General features: G+C 37.4%; 1 protein-coding gene across 2 annotated transcripts in view; it reads left to right on the plus strand.

Moving 5' to 3' along the window:
• Positions 1-16232, plus strand: part of RUNDC3B (RUN domain containing 3B) — a 41950-nt gene that overhangs the window by 22961 nt on the left and 2757 nt on the right. Inside the window, exons 8-11 of one of the 2 annotated variants that reach the window (XM_052693998.1) lie at positions 1056-1213; positions 5431-5616; positions 13798-13944; positions 14285-14400. In XM_052693998.1, the coding sequence (XP_052549958.1) occupies positions 1056-1213; positions 5431-5616; positions 13798-13944; positions 14285-14400 (607 nt within the window). The remainder of the gene's footprint in view (positions 1-1055; positions 1214-5430; positions 5617-13797; positions 13945-14284; positions 14401-16232) is intronic. The other variant, XM_052693999.1, reaches the window with a different exon arrangement.

Below are 16232 nucleotides of genomic sequence, written 5' to 3' on the forward strand. Positions count from 1 at the left end.
TCTTGTATTTCAAAAAAATGAACAGTCAGTTCCTTCCTGCCCTCTCCATGCCACCCTGGAAATAGGATGAGTTTGTCTTTTCCAAGTTGTCTTTGGTCCAGATTAATGAGTCATAGCTAACACATTCGTTAATTATGTGGAAAGTCTCCCTTCCTTATTTTGGAATGGTATAAGCTGTTCCCATTTGTGTAGTAAGCTCATAAATTCTTTGTGTGCTGTTTATACTGGAGTTTTATATACTTTCACTGGTGGGGTGACACATCTCAGGTCATTATTGATGCAGGTATTTACTGTTAATGTTATTGTGTTACTGATGCTTCACATCTAAAATCTTCATTAAATGTTTGTTTGACATTTCTGCGAGGCAGGGAACTTAAGTATGTCCTAGTGTACCTGTAAATACATTCAAAGCACTACTTACTTGGATATGACTAGAACTGCCCCAAATCTTTCCTATTACCAGTTGGAAAACTGATATAAATGCATGTTGCACCTATACATATCCAGTATTCCTAGAAGTGACCTTTGCCAGTTTTTCTACCTTATGCTTTCATGCAGATGAGTCTTCACTTTGATTACTTTCTTCTCTGTTATTTTAACATACAGTCTGACATTGCAGCTTTCTATCCCAAGAATGAGGCTTTCAGAGCAACTGGATTTTCTATAATAATTTGGGATCCCTTTCATTAAATGTACAGCTTTACGGATAAAGTGTAGATATTCTTTTTTCTCTTCTTTTTTTTTGTTGAGTCCTGATTTTTTTTTTTTCTTGTGCTAGTGATGGCTCTATGCATTTTTCATGCATATGCAAGTTTCATGTTTGTGGCATTACTGTCTTACTGATTCACCCACCATTCTTGAAACATGGGTAAGAACTTGATTCTCTCAGTATTGATTAAGAAATGTCCTACGAATCTTAGGTCAATTTACTGATCAGAGTGAAATTTATACAGTTCTGTTTATTTATTTTAAACCAGAAAAACATGAACATACATAAGGAAAACTTCTCTGCTTGAACAATGTTCTTTAAAGCTTTCTAACACTTTTATTTCCAGGGTTATCTTGAGGAGCTGGTACGACTTAGAGAAAACCAGCTATCTGAATCTGTCTCACAGAATAAACTGCTCCTACAAAGAATTGAAGATATGGATCTAGCCCATAAAATGGAGAAGGAACAGCTGGAATATATCATTATGGAACTGCAAGACCAGTTGTAAGTTAGTATAATGGAAAAACATTGTGAAAGCAGAATTAGTAAATGTATTTAATTCAAATTTAAGTATACAGTACGAAGAACTTCTGATCCTGTGGAAATGAGTCAAACTTAAAGAAATTAATGTATCTCAGCTTTTATTTTTCTTACAATTCTTATACTCAGAAATGCCTCCCTTGGAAAAATGTGTAAATCTGAATAACTGTGAACTTTTTTCTGCAAATCTAAAATTGATTAGACTAAACTTTCTTACATTTTTGACACATTTTTCTGAAATGTTCATCATATTTCATTCCAGCTTTTTGGCTACTCTTAAAAAAAAAAATGACATTATTAGAAATAACTTCCTTTTGAATATTGGTTTTAAAAAGTTAAGCAGGGAACAGGGAGGCAGGAGAGGGCAAAGAACTACTTATTTTCTTTCTTTATATGGGTTCTATTTTATCTGAGTAGGTCTTGCACACGGTAGAAGTTCATCTGGTAGTCTTAAAAATGTTCTTAATTGATGAGTTACTCGCATTTAATGCAATGCAAAAGACTCAAATAACAAAACAAGTCTTAAAACGTTTTAATAGTAAAGGTAACTCTTAATATGTTAAGTGTTCAAGTGTCTTGCACCCCTTAGGCAGTACATCCTGACAGCCCTGTCTTGTTTCTGATAGTTGACAACTCACAATACACTTCTTTGACCTGCCTGGTACGTCTGAGCGTCAGGCAGAAGTGTTACTGGAGGGAGAAGTGAGCTCACTTCAACCCACTTTATTTGGAAGTTTTGAATGCTTCTTTTTAGCTGAGCTGTATGCAATTGAACTGTTGTATAGACATCAATCTTTGGGCTTTAATTTTGGTTGCTGGCTTTTGTATGTAAAGGCTGAAATTGTGGAGCAGCTTCTGTTGTATCTTGACAGTGTGTTGTTGTATAGCTGTTTTGAGATGCTGTAGTCAGGAGCCTGGACTACACTGGATATCTGGGGGGCAGCTTTTTTGCATTGTTATCACCGTGAGTGTTGAGTGCCTGTCAGATGAACCCTTCTTAAACTGTGTTAGGAACTGATGGCTCCTTATGTGGGAGAGGAAAGGGGGAAAGAACAGTAGCTGGTTTCTAATGGTGAAAAACAGTCCTAATTAACATCTTGTAATTGTTCTTCTGTACTTGTATTTTGTTTGCTTTATGTTTTATTTTATTCTATTCTTGACTAAGGATGAAGTGCTGACCTTGCAGCAAAGTATCTTCTTTCGCTAATGTATCTGGACTAATGCATGAGTTTTAGCCAGTTGCTTTTTATGATCAGGCTGTTTTAGAACAGCACTGATGGAATTTCATTCCCAGTCTTTTGCTGTCCTACCATTTGTAGCTTTTTGAAGTCATGAATGTATTCTGTAGTCTCTGGATTCTTTACCAGCAGCCTAGAGCAAGTTTGGGATTGTGATTTTGTCAGAGGCACATAACATTAATGTTTGTAAAACATTGGGGATCTGATTTAGGATTGTTTTCTGTGTAATTGAATTTATTGTAAATAAACATTCTATATTTTCTTTTTAATGTTGCTATTCTATTCCACTGGCTGTTGTTTAAGTAGAAAATTCTACTATGGATTTTTTCTTGAGCATTTATTGATATTTCCAAACTGCTGTTTTAAAGGCATGCAAGTCAGAATGTTTTACATACATTTTCAACAAACTAATGGATTTGGGCAGCCTCTGAGGTTCTGTTTATGTCTGCTTCTGAAAAATAAAAGGAAGGGGGAACTTTCTTGGCAGCGTGGGTTCTTATTGTTGCTGACCTGGAAATGAGATGATGCTGGTGGTCAGCAAGGGCTCAGCTTATAAATTAAATTACCTACAGAAAAGCTTTTCCATATTTATGCTTAATAAGGGAAAGTGGAATATATATGGGAAGGGGAGACTGAAACAGCTTAGAAATCATTTCTATCTCAACAGCCACTATGAGAAAATTAAGAATACTGAAAACTGTAGAACATTGACATTGACTCAGAAGTTTGAGGATTCAAACTACAATAAACAAATTTTAATCTAATTAAAAGCTACTTTATGACGATTTTTGGAAAACAGTGAATCTGAAAATTTCTCTTGTTATTCATGGGAGGAAACAAAAAAAGTATATCACTTAACCAGATTTCTTAACAATATGCCCAGCCATCCGGGGATTGACTATCTCCCTTTGCTGGCAGTTGTTTGATGGCAAATCAGGTTAGAACAGTGGAGCTGCATTAGGCCACCTGATTGTCAGTCAGACCTGTTTAAATAAATCTATACCTGATCAAGAACAGCTTCATCTTTTACCACGCTCTCTGCAGATTAAGAGATTGCCAAGTGATTGTCAACTGGAATAAGGGCAGTGAGGTATATATATATTCTGGCTTTCATTTGCTTTCTTGAGAAATGTTTGCTGTTGCTGTTGCAGTAAGGGGGATTAATTTTATGATTCTGTCACTTCTAGAAGTTTCCAAAGCATGGGACAAATATGATTTTGAAGATATCAACTGTCAAATGTAAATACACATTTCTAGCTGTGGTTTGGGATTCACTAGAGCTTAATTTGGTTGTACCTGTGACCCAGCTGCCTCTTAGTGCCGAAGTTGCAATCTGTACTTCTGCATCACACTGTTGGGTTGGTTTGCTGTTCATTTAATGGCCCAGTAAACAGTACTCTGTTTGCACATGGTGATTGCTTATATCAATTTGAAAACAACCCCATTCTGCCATTACCTGGCACTTCTTGCAGTTCATCATTAGAAAACAGTGCTTTTGGCTCTGGTCTTCTATAAAAATAGTGTCTTTTTTTACAATTGAGGTGGAGCAGTTCTTAAGCCAGTGCTTAAAAGTAACAACTCACAGGAGGACAGCCAAGAGAAGCCTCTGAGCAATGGAATGGCTAACTGAAGAAAACATTTTTATTTTCCTAACATTCAAAATGCAGTGGCAGAGAGATTGATTCATCAGGAAATTGGATTCTGGAATAATCAAAATTGCAAAGGAGACCATTTCTTCATCCTCTGATATCCTGTGAAGAGGTCTTGGATGCATCTTGGAGCAGTGATCTCCAGACTTGTTTGGATTGCACACCCCATCAGTCACAGGACTGACTGGGCAATTCTGGAACTGTTTGCACACATCAACCTTTCTTCTAGCTTACACTCTACCTTTATCTGCAGCAAGATTTCCCAGCTGATCTGTGCTACTTTATAGGTTTAAGTTGATTCTGTATCTGAAGTTGATATTTATACGTTAAGCATTGATGTGTAATTATAAAAGAGATTTCATCAATTTACTGAACAGTGACTCATCTCCTGGATAGTGACTCATCAATGTTATAAAAGCTAATCACTTTAACAAAGAAAATGTTTTAAAATAGAATCCTAAGGAAAACTGAAAGCATTATATATGAAGGCAAAAACCTCAACTTAAAGGATGTATTTCTTTTTCTTCTACAGTGATTTTTGTTCAAATGACAAGAGATTTGTGTAATGTTTACTAACATGGATTTTCTCATAATAGATTTATCAGGTGTTCAGGCTGCTGTGCCTGGTGTAAGACCTCTTTTCAGTATTTGTTAATTTACACATACTGAAAACGTATTCCTCAGTTTGCACTGAGTTACTCTTTTTTTTTTTTTTTTATTTGGCTTTATTTCTTCCAGTGCCACTGTCTTGTTCAAGTGCTTTGTAGAGAGGACAACACTGAAGGAAACTCTTTTGTGGTGATTGTTGTTCTGTCTTTGATTATGGCACAAATAAGAAATTAAATTGTAGGGTCACTCACATATTATGCAATTACACAGACAAACTTAATATGTTTTAGCAGATCTTAAAGTTAGGTGTCCTTAATTTTTCTAGCTGTTACTTAGGAATTATTCAGTCTTTCAAGGCCCAGATAATGTCTGTACTCCATTTGTAATATTTTAATATACTAGACTATAATATAGATCCAGCATCGCAGGTCCTACCTGGATGATAATATATGTATCTATGTAAGACAGTAAACCACAGTTTAGTTGCAATCCTGAAAGGCTATTTGCAACAGTGAAAGCCTTTAATTACAGCGAATACTCTGTACCCTTCTGTGGTACACAGCCTACCACACTGCTGTTTTCCAGGCATTAACTTGTAGAGTACTCTTAACCATTTCCAAAGACAATTAATGCCCCGTATAATTGAAAACTTGCTTATGATGGTTGTGTCTGTGCTTTTCATCAGTTGGTCAACATTGTTTGTGTTGGAGAGCATCAGGAAAGCTGCCACAAGTATTTGGCCCAGGGCAGGGATGGGAGGGTCACGCGTGAAGGCACGAGGCTGTAGGGATGTGGGCTCTACCTCTGCTGTCAAGACCAAAGCAGATGGAAGCTTGTCCAAGGAAATAGAAGCAGAAGAGTCTGAGCAGAGGTTTGGAAATTTAACCTGTGGCTTGTGTCCCCTTGTGAGTAGAACTTAAAACATGCCGTGCCTGGCTCTGTAATCCTCCCTGAAAAGCTAAATCTTCTTGAGAAATAGGAAAGCCTGACTCTTCTTTAGGACTCTTACCTTCATTTTTAGATAGTCCTCTTGTAAAGCTTTTCTGCTTTATGAGAAACTGATTTCCTCAACTTCGTAAGTACAGTAAATCCAATTTGTTACAGCTGCTTTATTTTCTCACTGAAAGGAACTGGGAGATTAGAATTTAATGTTTGATCTCCTTGCTGACTTTCTTTCCTAGAATATCAAAGTTGAGTGCTAATCCTTTGCTTTTAACCTTCCACGAGTCCTTACCATCAGACCATAGTTCCTGTTACCCGCTTCCATGTGTAGTGCATCCCGTATGTTGTCTGTCTCCCGCAGGTTTGCAGCATCACTTCTCAAACCTCAGTATTGCAGTCTGCTGTGTTTTCAGATCCTCGTTTACTCAGCTCGTACTCTTTTTTTAAATAACTTCTTTGAAACGTAGCTTACAAAAAAAATATTTCATATTTCAACAGATGATGCAACTCTTATTTTTGCAGTGTGTTTTGGTTTGGTTTTGTGGAATTCTTTGTTTTAAAGTTTGGTGCGTTATTGTACGCCTGCTCCGCTTCCCAAAGGTGCGGGTAGGGAGCAGGCAGGTCCTGTTTGGAGTGAGGTGGGAACCAGAAGACAGGGAGTTTCCTTTTGGCTTGAAAGCATAGGTAGGAAAAGGTCAGCTGGGTGTGGTGCACGGGCAGACTCCTGCAATTCACAGCATAGAGAGGAGACAAAGCAAAGAACAGAGTCACAGCCAAGCCTCGGAGGACAGAGGATGTGCTATTCTTAGTGCCCAGAGGGATTGCGTGGGGCTCTTGCGCAGCAGGAAGCCAGAAGTTTCTGGGTTGATAGCAACTCTGCAAGATACAGAAGATAGAGTGGGCTTTATTTTTAAATCTTCGTATGTTAACATCTGATTCTGAACTTCTGGGTTTGAAAAAGATTTATATTAAAATACTTAAAAAATTGAAGGTTTTTTATATTATTGGTATCGTTAAGCTTTGTTGGTTTATCTGTAGCAAATGCTGAGTGATTCCAAAGTGAAAAATATCCATTTTAGTAAGGATAGCCTCCTGTGGCTGCACTTCTGTGGTTAAAGGCATTGCAATTAAAGTGGCGTGGCAGGAAAGCTGTAAGTTAGCAAGGCATTTGCACTTCACACATTCCAAATTCCTGCATTTTTACCCAGTGTAGAATTCTAAGTTTGTGAGCAGGGGGAAGTAAGGCCTTCCAAATTATTAATGAATAGTGTTGAACCTCTCAGGGTCACAGGGCAATTCTTTTGCTACAGATCCATATTCCTGGTAGGAGAGCATATTGTGCAGATTGTGGATTTTTTTTTCCTTTGTTAATGTTACCTGAACAGTAGCCAGTAATGCTGCAGAAGAACCTGTACAAGAAATATCAATCTTTTCATGTTTTAATTCCCTTCCAAATACAACTCCAAAGAATTATCCAAACTAGGGGTCTAGAGTACATGAATGTGAGACTTTGATTTTATAAAAGGCTTCAAATAATTTGATACTCGCAGTGTGCACAAACAGGATAGGTAGCATCAGCTAAAAACGGGCTAAACCAATTGAATGTGTAACCATTAGTCCTTAAGTATGATAACAGGGACTGAATTTGATCTCTGTGTGCTTTACCCATTTATATAAATAATCTTGCATTACTGTTTGCTTCTGAGATTCCAATTTTTTTTGCTTCATTTCTTAGCCTTTATTCATTTCCTAGAGGTTTGCTTCTAAAAACTGATAGGAAAAGTTAGTATTTTATAGTGCTTGTGCATTGCTGTGTAATTGCTGTGGACTTTGAAACTCCATCATGCTGTTGTTTTGGTTGTGGGTTTGTTTGTAGCTTGGTAGCCATTCGAGTACCTACCAGGAAGATCATACTGGATTTGTTGTTAATATTATTTAGTTTTATTTTGTTTAAAAATTACATACATTGAAACTAAGTCAGTATCCATATATTTGCTTGTTTCCTTTTCAAAGGAATTCATCTGTGGATAGGTAGTTTGTCTTTATGTAACTGATGTGGAAAAATATATCCCTACAGTTCACTGAACAGCAAATTCCATTTGAGAGGTTATTTACAAAAGGCAAATTTTATAATCTGTCAAAAAAAATAGCTGTTTTCTAGGAGTCCTCCATTTCACAACACAGAATCGAGCTGGTAGTTGAAGAATGGAATTAAAAGCTCTCCTGAACTTTTTCAGTAGTTTGGTTGCAATTCAAGTTCAGTACTTTTTTTTTTTTTTTTGCTTTCTGTCAGACAGTTGCTTGGGTTGTGCCTGTCCTCCTCCTCCAAAGGAGTCAGGCTGGGTTATTTGTGCAAGGACAGCTGTGGTGTTTCTACGAGCACACTCAAACTGAAGCACTGTTGTGTTTCGATCCATTCCGGATGATGTCTGGACTCTGAAATAACATTTCTGCTGTAATTAGATTAGAGGTCAAGAGCCAAGCTCAGGTAGTTCTCAATGTAAGTTTGTCAGAGGAGGCACTCCAAGGGTCAAGGAGATCAAAAGCTCTATGAAATCGCTGACAGTAATTTTATTACTGGAGGATATATTTCAAGATCACAAGGAGATGAGAAAGGACTAAAAAGATTGGTGAAGAAGCATCGAGGGGATCTCTGCTGTGGCACAACTAGTACTGTTGCTGTTAACACACAAAGATCTGTTGGCCAGTCAGAAGCAGGAAGAGAACTGGTGTGGTAGGACATGCCTGCTTTTTTTTCCACTGCAGCGGCTGCCATTAGAAAGTCTGCTGGGAACTAGCTGCTCTGGAGGCAGATTTGGGGAGTACTGTGTCTGTGCACAGGGCACACACCTAGGAGAGTTGATATTTTGCAGCATCAAAATCCACTGGTAAGTAACTCATTTTCATACCTGCTGATCTAATTTCTCAAAGTCCAACGACATACCAGTCCAGACATCTCGCTGTCATGCTGCAGTACTGACAGTTTGAGAGTTCCCTTTTATTTTAGAGTTGCTCTTACAGATTTTGGTTATGTTCATGTATGCTATCAATTTGAGTTTGCATTCCATGTTTCCTGTCCTAAATAAAAGTTTTAAAGCTTGTTCTTTCTTATTCAAATGCTTTTATTTTTTAAGCTTTTATTTTCACTTTTACTTTTCACTACTCAGGTAGTTCTTGAACTGGAGCATTCATCTGATATAATTCCCTTTCTTAGGGAATTAGTCTGTTTCGTTTATTTCCTGTCTTCATCTGCTGGTAGGAGGGCAAATTGCCAACTGGACTGGCATTTTCTGGATTTGGAGAAATTAAACTTGCAGGTAAGAAATTACTGGTTTTTCTTAGGTATAACTGAAAACAGAACTGAGTTGTTTATTAAACAAAAAAAAATCTATTTAATAAATAAATCTATTTAATAAATTTACAGTGAGGTGAATCCAAATTTGATGATCCAGGGAAAATCTTGCTGAAATGAGTCGAAAATTCTAGTTGGTGACCACGATGAGTCTTTTCTATATTACCTTGATTTACACTTGAGATTATTTCTTATTTGTGTTTAAATTACCAGGGGTAATACAGATAGAAAGAAATCAAAGGTAAACACCTTTCTGTATCATTTCCATTTTGCACTTAGTCCTCTTCTCCCCCCTATGAATAAACAAATTAGGTTTTGTTTTAAGCTGCAGATGTGTTAGATGTGTTAAGTGAGGGGGGTCATTTCATATCTTCTGGAGAAGGAGCTGCCAAAAGCAATGTTAGTGCAGGCAGAACCGTTTGTGGCTTTAGCTGATGAATTAAATGCATTTTAAATGTTTCTTTCAAAAAGAAACCTAAAAAGCTCTACCAACAGAAACAAACCTGACCATAGTGAGTGATCCATTCTCTCAGCTCCTGCGTGTTCTGATTTTATCAGAACAGCAGAACAGGTGGCATACAGTGGAGCATGGGTGTAGATGAACTGTAATTTGTTGACTGCATTTTATTATTGCATGTGTACCACAGATAATGATATTCTGCACATCCTTAGGAAATCATTTCAGAACTGTAAGTTATGAAATAAACATCTCAAGATAATCAAAGTTGAGTAAATCAGTGAGTAAATATTCTGGAGAGCACCTTACTAAGGCACAACGTGTGAATGCTGCTGGAGGAGATGTTCATCAGGAGATTTCACTGATATCTTTTCCCTACTCCTTAAACAAATAAAAAGTCAAAAGCACATAGAGGTGTTTGCTTCTCTAAGTAGAGAAGATGCCAGTCAGTGGATGGAGGAAAATAAGTTCACAAGCATTCACAGACGATAATTTTTTCATGGCCAAACTAGCTGATGTACCATAAATCAGTTTAAGCCCTCTGCTCTCGTAATAAATTCTCACACATTCCCTCCCTACTGTACACCAAACTTTCTGCACTCCATGGTCTCATCATGTCAATCCTCTGTTCAGCCACGTCCCCCGTGCTGCCTTTCATTGGTTCGGACAGTCATGCGATCTGTTACTGATATGCACTGGAACAACTTTGTGGCTGAGCTGATTGTATTTAGAAGCCATTGTTCATCACTTCTTTTTGACTTTCAATTTTTCAATTTCCGGTCTGACAAAAAGAGGCTTAACAGCTTGTTATAGATGCTTGTTTGCTTGTTGGCTTGCTTACTCGAAAAATTGGTCCTATTTCCTTCTCTTTTAATGTCTTTAAAACCCTTTTGTTTCCTTGTTCTTTTCCTCTTCCCTTTTTTGAACTTACCTACTTGTACTTCTCTGTTTAAATATCTTATCCAAACCATATCTTAAGTCATCACAGCTACAAAGTCACTAACAATAGAAGAGTATTTTATTGAATTTTAAGATTGAATTTTGTTTAAAATCAGATCTGTATATTCAATCTTCACTATTATTCTTATAATATTTTATGGATTTTGTTCCATGTAAGTGATGCTTATGAGTTATGATAAAATATTTCTTACAAAACCTCTGCTTGGAAACTTGCTTTCTTAGTCTACAGGCATTCAAGCCACTCTGGTTTTCAGCTGGTGTGGGAGGTTAGCAACAGCTGGTGCTCCTTACCAGTGGCTCATTCTGTGCAGCAGAGGTGGTAGGGTAAAAGTTGCTGTACATACACAGTCCCAGTTCAGTGTCTTTTACTGCATTTACCTGCTTTCACTAGCATTCTATATAGAATATCAGATCAGCATCATTGTGTTTGTGAACTTTTGTTGCCTGTTTGCCACAGATTTGGAGTATTTCCCTGTCAGGATCCAAGGAGTTCCTTTGTGTGTGTGTGTAAATAACAGAAAATACTAACTCTGCACTTTATTCTTGAATGTTTTGTGAAATATATAAATTTCACTGATATTCCTATGAAATGTATATTCTGATTTTTCCTCAGAAGGCTTTTATACACCAAACTTACGTTGCTATACTGTCAGATGTACAAGTTTCAATAACAATATCCTTTTTACTGCCCAGCTGTTCAGTCAGCATGCAGAGGAAAGCTCCCAGTCTTCATTGCAGTCATGGTGATTATTAAGAAAAGCTCTACTTCAGCCACTGAAGTAGTGCAGCCCAGAGCTGATCAGCACTAGTTACAGTGCTTGCTTTTGGAGAAACAGTGCTGCTGTAGACATTCAGTCTGCATTGCATAAATTGTCTTTTGAGGCCTTTTCCAGAATGGCTCATTTTACCAATACGTAGGGTAGGGCAGTGCTCAATGCTGTTGTGTCATTTTTCACTTTGAGCATTTTGCATTTGCATGCTTGTTTCCACTAAAACTTGATCGGATTTCCTTCCTTTTTAACTTGTGTGGTAAACACTTTTGTGTCCATTTCTTCTTTTTGAAAGCCTGTGTGATATCTCGTGATGGCTAAGCTTTAAGATAATGTAAGCTGTGCATTTTAATGCTTTGACTCTTACAAGTCTGGTTAATATGTGTGAAATTGTAGGTGCCTTTCTTTATCTTTGGAGAACAACTGTTTGCAGGCTATTAACAAGGCTTTGCTGCAGCTAAATCTTACTGTGCTTTAAAAACGACTGTGAGAAGACAGACATCTAAATAACTTACAAGGTTGAAAGAATGGATGGGCTCTACTGGCACCTGCTACGAATACTTTCTCTTACTACTTATTGCCTTATTGCTTTTTTGTGAAAGCTACATACTGTGGTGAGGCTGATTTTGTATATTCAAAATTATTTTTACATGTAAAATAATGTAACAAGAGAAGAGAGAGTTCTGTATCCAACTTGCTGCCTATTTCCCTGCCATGCAGAAAGGGTGAAATTACTGTAGCATGAAGGTTTGTGGGACCAGCCCCAGTATAGAAGCCCATGTAAAATACAGAAGCTCCGCTATTACCAACTTGCCGGCACATGTGTGCTTTGTTCTCCTTGCTCAGCATGTTCATTTATTCAGAACTTAACGCTGCTGCTGAGTTGTGTGGAGTTGCCCGGATGGGAATTCACAAGTACATGTTGCATGTGTATGAGTTTTGTTAGTTACTGTGTGTGTAGCTGGTAATATAAACAGGGTGTCTTCCACTGAAAAGTGGACAAGTCCTTCTGGGTGAGGAGGTCGTATAGACAGACCAGCTAGCAAACCTCGTCATCACTTGATTTGCTTTCCTCAAACCTTTAACAATCCCATGTAGCTCCAGGTACCCTGTGGGATTAGGGAAATACCCAGGGAAGTGAGTAGCACACAGGATGATTGAGATTTTGGAGGGCAGCAGGCCATGGAAGTGGTTCTTCTATATATGCCTTAGACAGCAGAATGTGAGGGATGTCCCAAGGAGGAAAATGTATTGTTTACTTGAGTGAAGGCTGAGGGAATTCATCGTCTTGAGAAAAATTTCCTGAACGTAGCGTTGTTTACTCTGTTCCTTGAACAGCTCCTCTTGCAAAATTGCTGTCTATCTGCCTCCTTTTTCGAATTCAGTAACTAAAGATTACTTGATGAACTTATTATTGCTTCACCTTGTTTTTAGGGGTATTTTGGCTCTTTGTGTAGGATTATGTCTCCTTACCGAATGATGTTCATGTCTATAAACAGTTCAAATACCACAAGAGTAAAAGCTCCATTGTAAAAATAAATATACTGATAGTAATACTCATGAATCCATTCAGTGTACACGTATGATCAACAGATCTTCAACTTGCTGTGCAGCTTGGTATTTCAGATACAACATCATATTTGGCTTTCAACTGAGTGCACTCAGTAGGGAGATACTGTTACACAGGTTGTGTACTTTAGGGCACGGATACTCAAAGGTTGTTAAGCAGCTTTGTACTGTTGCCTGGTAATTTCCCAGTTTGGTGATTTATGGGCCAATAAGCAATATTACTTGTGTTTCTGAAGTTATGCTACTACACAAGCATAGCTTGGAGGTTGCCTTATGCTACTGGAAAAAGGCTGGCATTGTGTTGAAGCCTGAAGAACTGTGTACTTTCCTTATTTCTGCGTGATTTTTAGCAGGTGATTTCTGATGGTAGTGTACTAGCTGCCTCATTTCCAAAACTTCAGGAAACTAATCTGCTTCGTGAGAATAAGAGGCAAAACTAATTTGAGTAAGGTACTTCTGTTAATGCCTTTTCAGTAATTTAGAAACAAAGTTCACTAAAAGCTGTAAGGTGGCACAAAGCAGAATTATTACATGTATTTTACCTGGAAGCTTGTAACAAAGTCAGTATGTCTGGTGTTCTCTTCATTCTGCAGGAATATTTATTTGGGAGTGGGGAGAAGGCAGGTTGCATTTCAAATGCCCTAAAAATTGGAGTAAAGAACACAAAGTTCTGATTGTTGGGCTGCAAAGTAGAGTCATAGAACAGGAAGGAATGGAAGGACCCTATAAATCATCTATTCCAGCCATCCTGCCGTGGGGGGAAAAAAGTTGGTCTGTTAATTATCATCTTCCCGGCAGAAAGCATTTTTACAATGCTACTGCTTTCTTTTAATACTATTTAATACTTTTATTTAATGCTGTTTTAATATTATTTAATCTTTTTCTGTTACTAAGTTGCTTCTGAAAACTGCAGTCTGTCATTTTATTTTTTATTTTTTAAGTAGAACCTTGACTGGGGCATTTAGTAGGTATGCTGAGATCTACTGTTTCCTATGTTTGCAGGACTGTGCTAAAGAATAATGACTTGAGATCAAGACAAGAATTGACTACTCACCTCACCAATCAGTGGCCTTCCCCAGGAGCTCTGGATGTCAATGCTGTTGCCTTGGACACTCTACTCTATAGGAAGCACAATCAGCAATGGGATGAGTAAGCTGAATTGTTTGACTTACCTTCAAAGAAACAGAGAAACTGAAAATGATACGTTTCCCTTAGCATACTCTTAAGCATATCCTACAGGAATAGCAAGTTACGATGCACAAGGATCAGCTAGCATAAAAATTTCCTTCCTTTGAGTTAATTAAAAAAAAAAAAACAAACACAAAGAAAAAACCCCTTGCTTTAGAAAATAAAGTGTTTTAGAAAACACAGAAGAGTTATTAAGAAAAGAATGATTTTTTTTGTTATTTATCAAAAAAAACTTCTAAAGAAATATTTCTGTTGAGATCATTAGGTGTGTTGATATTAAAAATTATTATTTATTTTACAGGAAAAGTTTTCAAAGTTTGGACCAACTTTCAGCAGACGTCAGCCTTTCTCAAACCTCTCTGGATCCAGGTCACTCACAGGACGGAAAGCAGGATGGAATAAACTTGTTAAACGAAGGTATGAGATGCATCTTCGGTCTGGGACATTGGACTGCATGTTTTCTCCATTATTACGCAATTTTTTTCAGTTTCTCTAAGGGCCATCGTTAACTTCCAAATAAGTTTGCATTTATCAAGTCTGTTCCTTGACTCCCAATAATTATAGGACTTTGTGCTGTATTGAAGGCCAAGCTTCAAATGTGTTTCTTCTCCATCACAGAACCTGAGAAAGGCGTCTTCCTCCTATAGCTAAATGAAATATTTAAAGTTACTTTTTCCCTTTTCTGGATTATCCCAGTGGTGATCCCATTCTGCTCCTCTTTCGAAAGAGAAAACTTAAAGGAACGTGCTGTGGGCAGTGCTAACATAGAAATGCAATACACTGTCCCCTTCAAAATCTGTGTGTATACAAAGTTTACCTGCTCCATCTAGTGGGCAATTGTGAAAAGCAGAGAAATGCTTGGAGAACTTGTGGAACAGCAGTATTTTGGGCACAGAAGTGAAACTGATGTAAGAAATTTCCTGTATCTCACAAGATACCAAATTCATGCAGACATTTACTTGTTCATAACTTCAAAATTCTTGACTTTAAAAATACTGTGAATGCAAACTTTAGAACTTTTTAAAAACGGTGAGCAGAATTAAAGTCTAAATGTTCCAAGTAGTGTAGAAAAATAGAAGCAGCATGTCTGTTATGAAGAGCGTTCTTCTGCTGATTCACTTCCAACAGCTGAGTGTGGGGTTTTTGTTTTGTTTTCAGTGTTAATCTTTTGAAGTTTATACTTTCTTTTCCATCAATTGAGATGTAGTGACAACTCAAGTATTGTCTTAAGTTTTGATTTCAGGACTCTGTCTTCAAAGGAGGCATGATGACCTACTTCTAAATGAGTGAGGTCCATCAGCACCAAAGCCTTAAGTAAGACATGATATCTTACCAGCAGGATCGCATGCCCCCTGTGTACATCTCAGAGTGGCAATCTTTCATGTTACTGTTGAACAAATTGTGTAGTCAGGTTTTATTTTCACATGAAGAGTTCAAGAACCATACCTAGAAAGTGTGAAGCTGTTCTTGGTTTATGTCCTCAAATAAATTAGAATTCTTAAAATGTCATTTTAATGGAGATTTTTCTAAAAATGAAGACTTCCTAAGGAGTTGTCTAGTTCATTCTTTAGGAAGGCTCTTTGGTCATTTGAGAAAAGCTCAGTAGAAGAGGGATCTAAAATCCGTTGGAAACTGCTAGTGAGAGCTGTATGCAATGCAAGTGAACCATGTCTGTTTGTTTTCCAAAATTGCTTGAGGCACGGTATCCTTTGTTATTTTTCTTGCATCCTTCTTTACAAAAATGAAGTGTTTCTGTCAGGAAAAAGTCGCAGAGTTTTAATAAGTGCTGCTTTTTAGACGTGATTTAAAAAGATTGGTCAGGTGAAGTCTTATGCCTCTGACCCTTTTAAGCTGCTTTTAAACTTAGTTTAGGGTGATCTATTTTATTCTGCAGGTAATCCAGAAAGATGAAACAGGGAGATATATTGGTAATCAGTTTCTTTATAACATTATTTATTAGCTGAATTGGCACAAAATAACATGCCTCAAGTTACCAAGAGTTTAAATAAATAAATAAAACCAAACATGTTTACTTTCAAAGCAATGCATTCTGATTCCAGTTAGTTCTAATCCTATTCAGTTCTATTCAGAATTAGCACTGGGCTGTTGATGATGCATTAGTGAAATCATTTCCATTTAGTGTACTCAACTAAAGGCAGTGCTTGAATCAGTGTCTTCTGAGCCTCTCTTTGTGGGAGGCTAATTACAGCCCAGTCAGTGATGCAGAGGTAGGAATCTCTATTCCACAT

This window comes from Tympanuchus pallidicinctus, unplaced genomic scaffold, assembly GCF_026119805.1.
Source record: "Tympanuchus pallidicinctus isolate F22 unplaced genomic scaffold, pur_lepc_1.0 scaffold3, whole genome shotgun sequence".
NCBI lineage: Eukaryota > Metazoa > Chordata > Aves > Galliformes > Phasianidae > Tympanuchus > Tympanuchus pallidicinctus.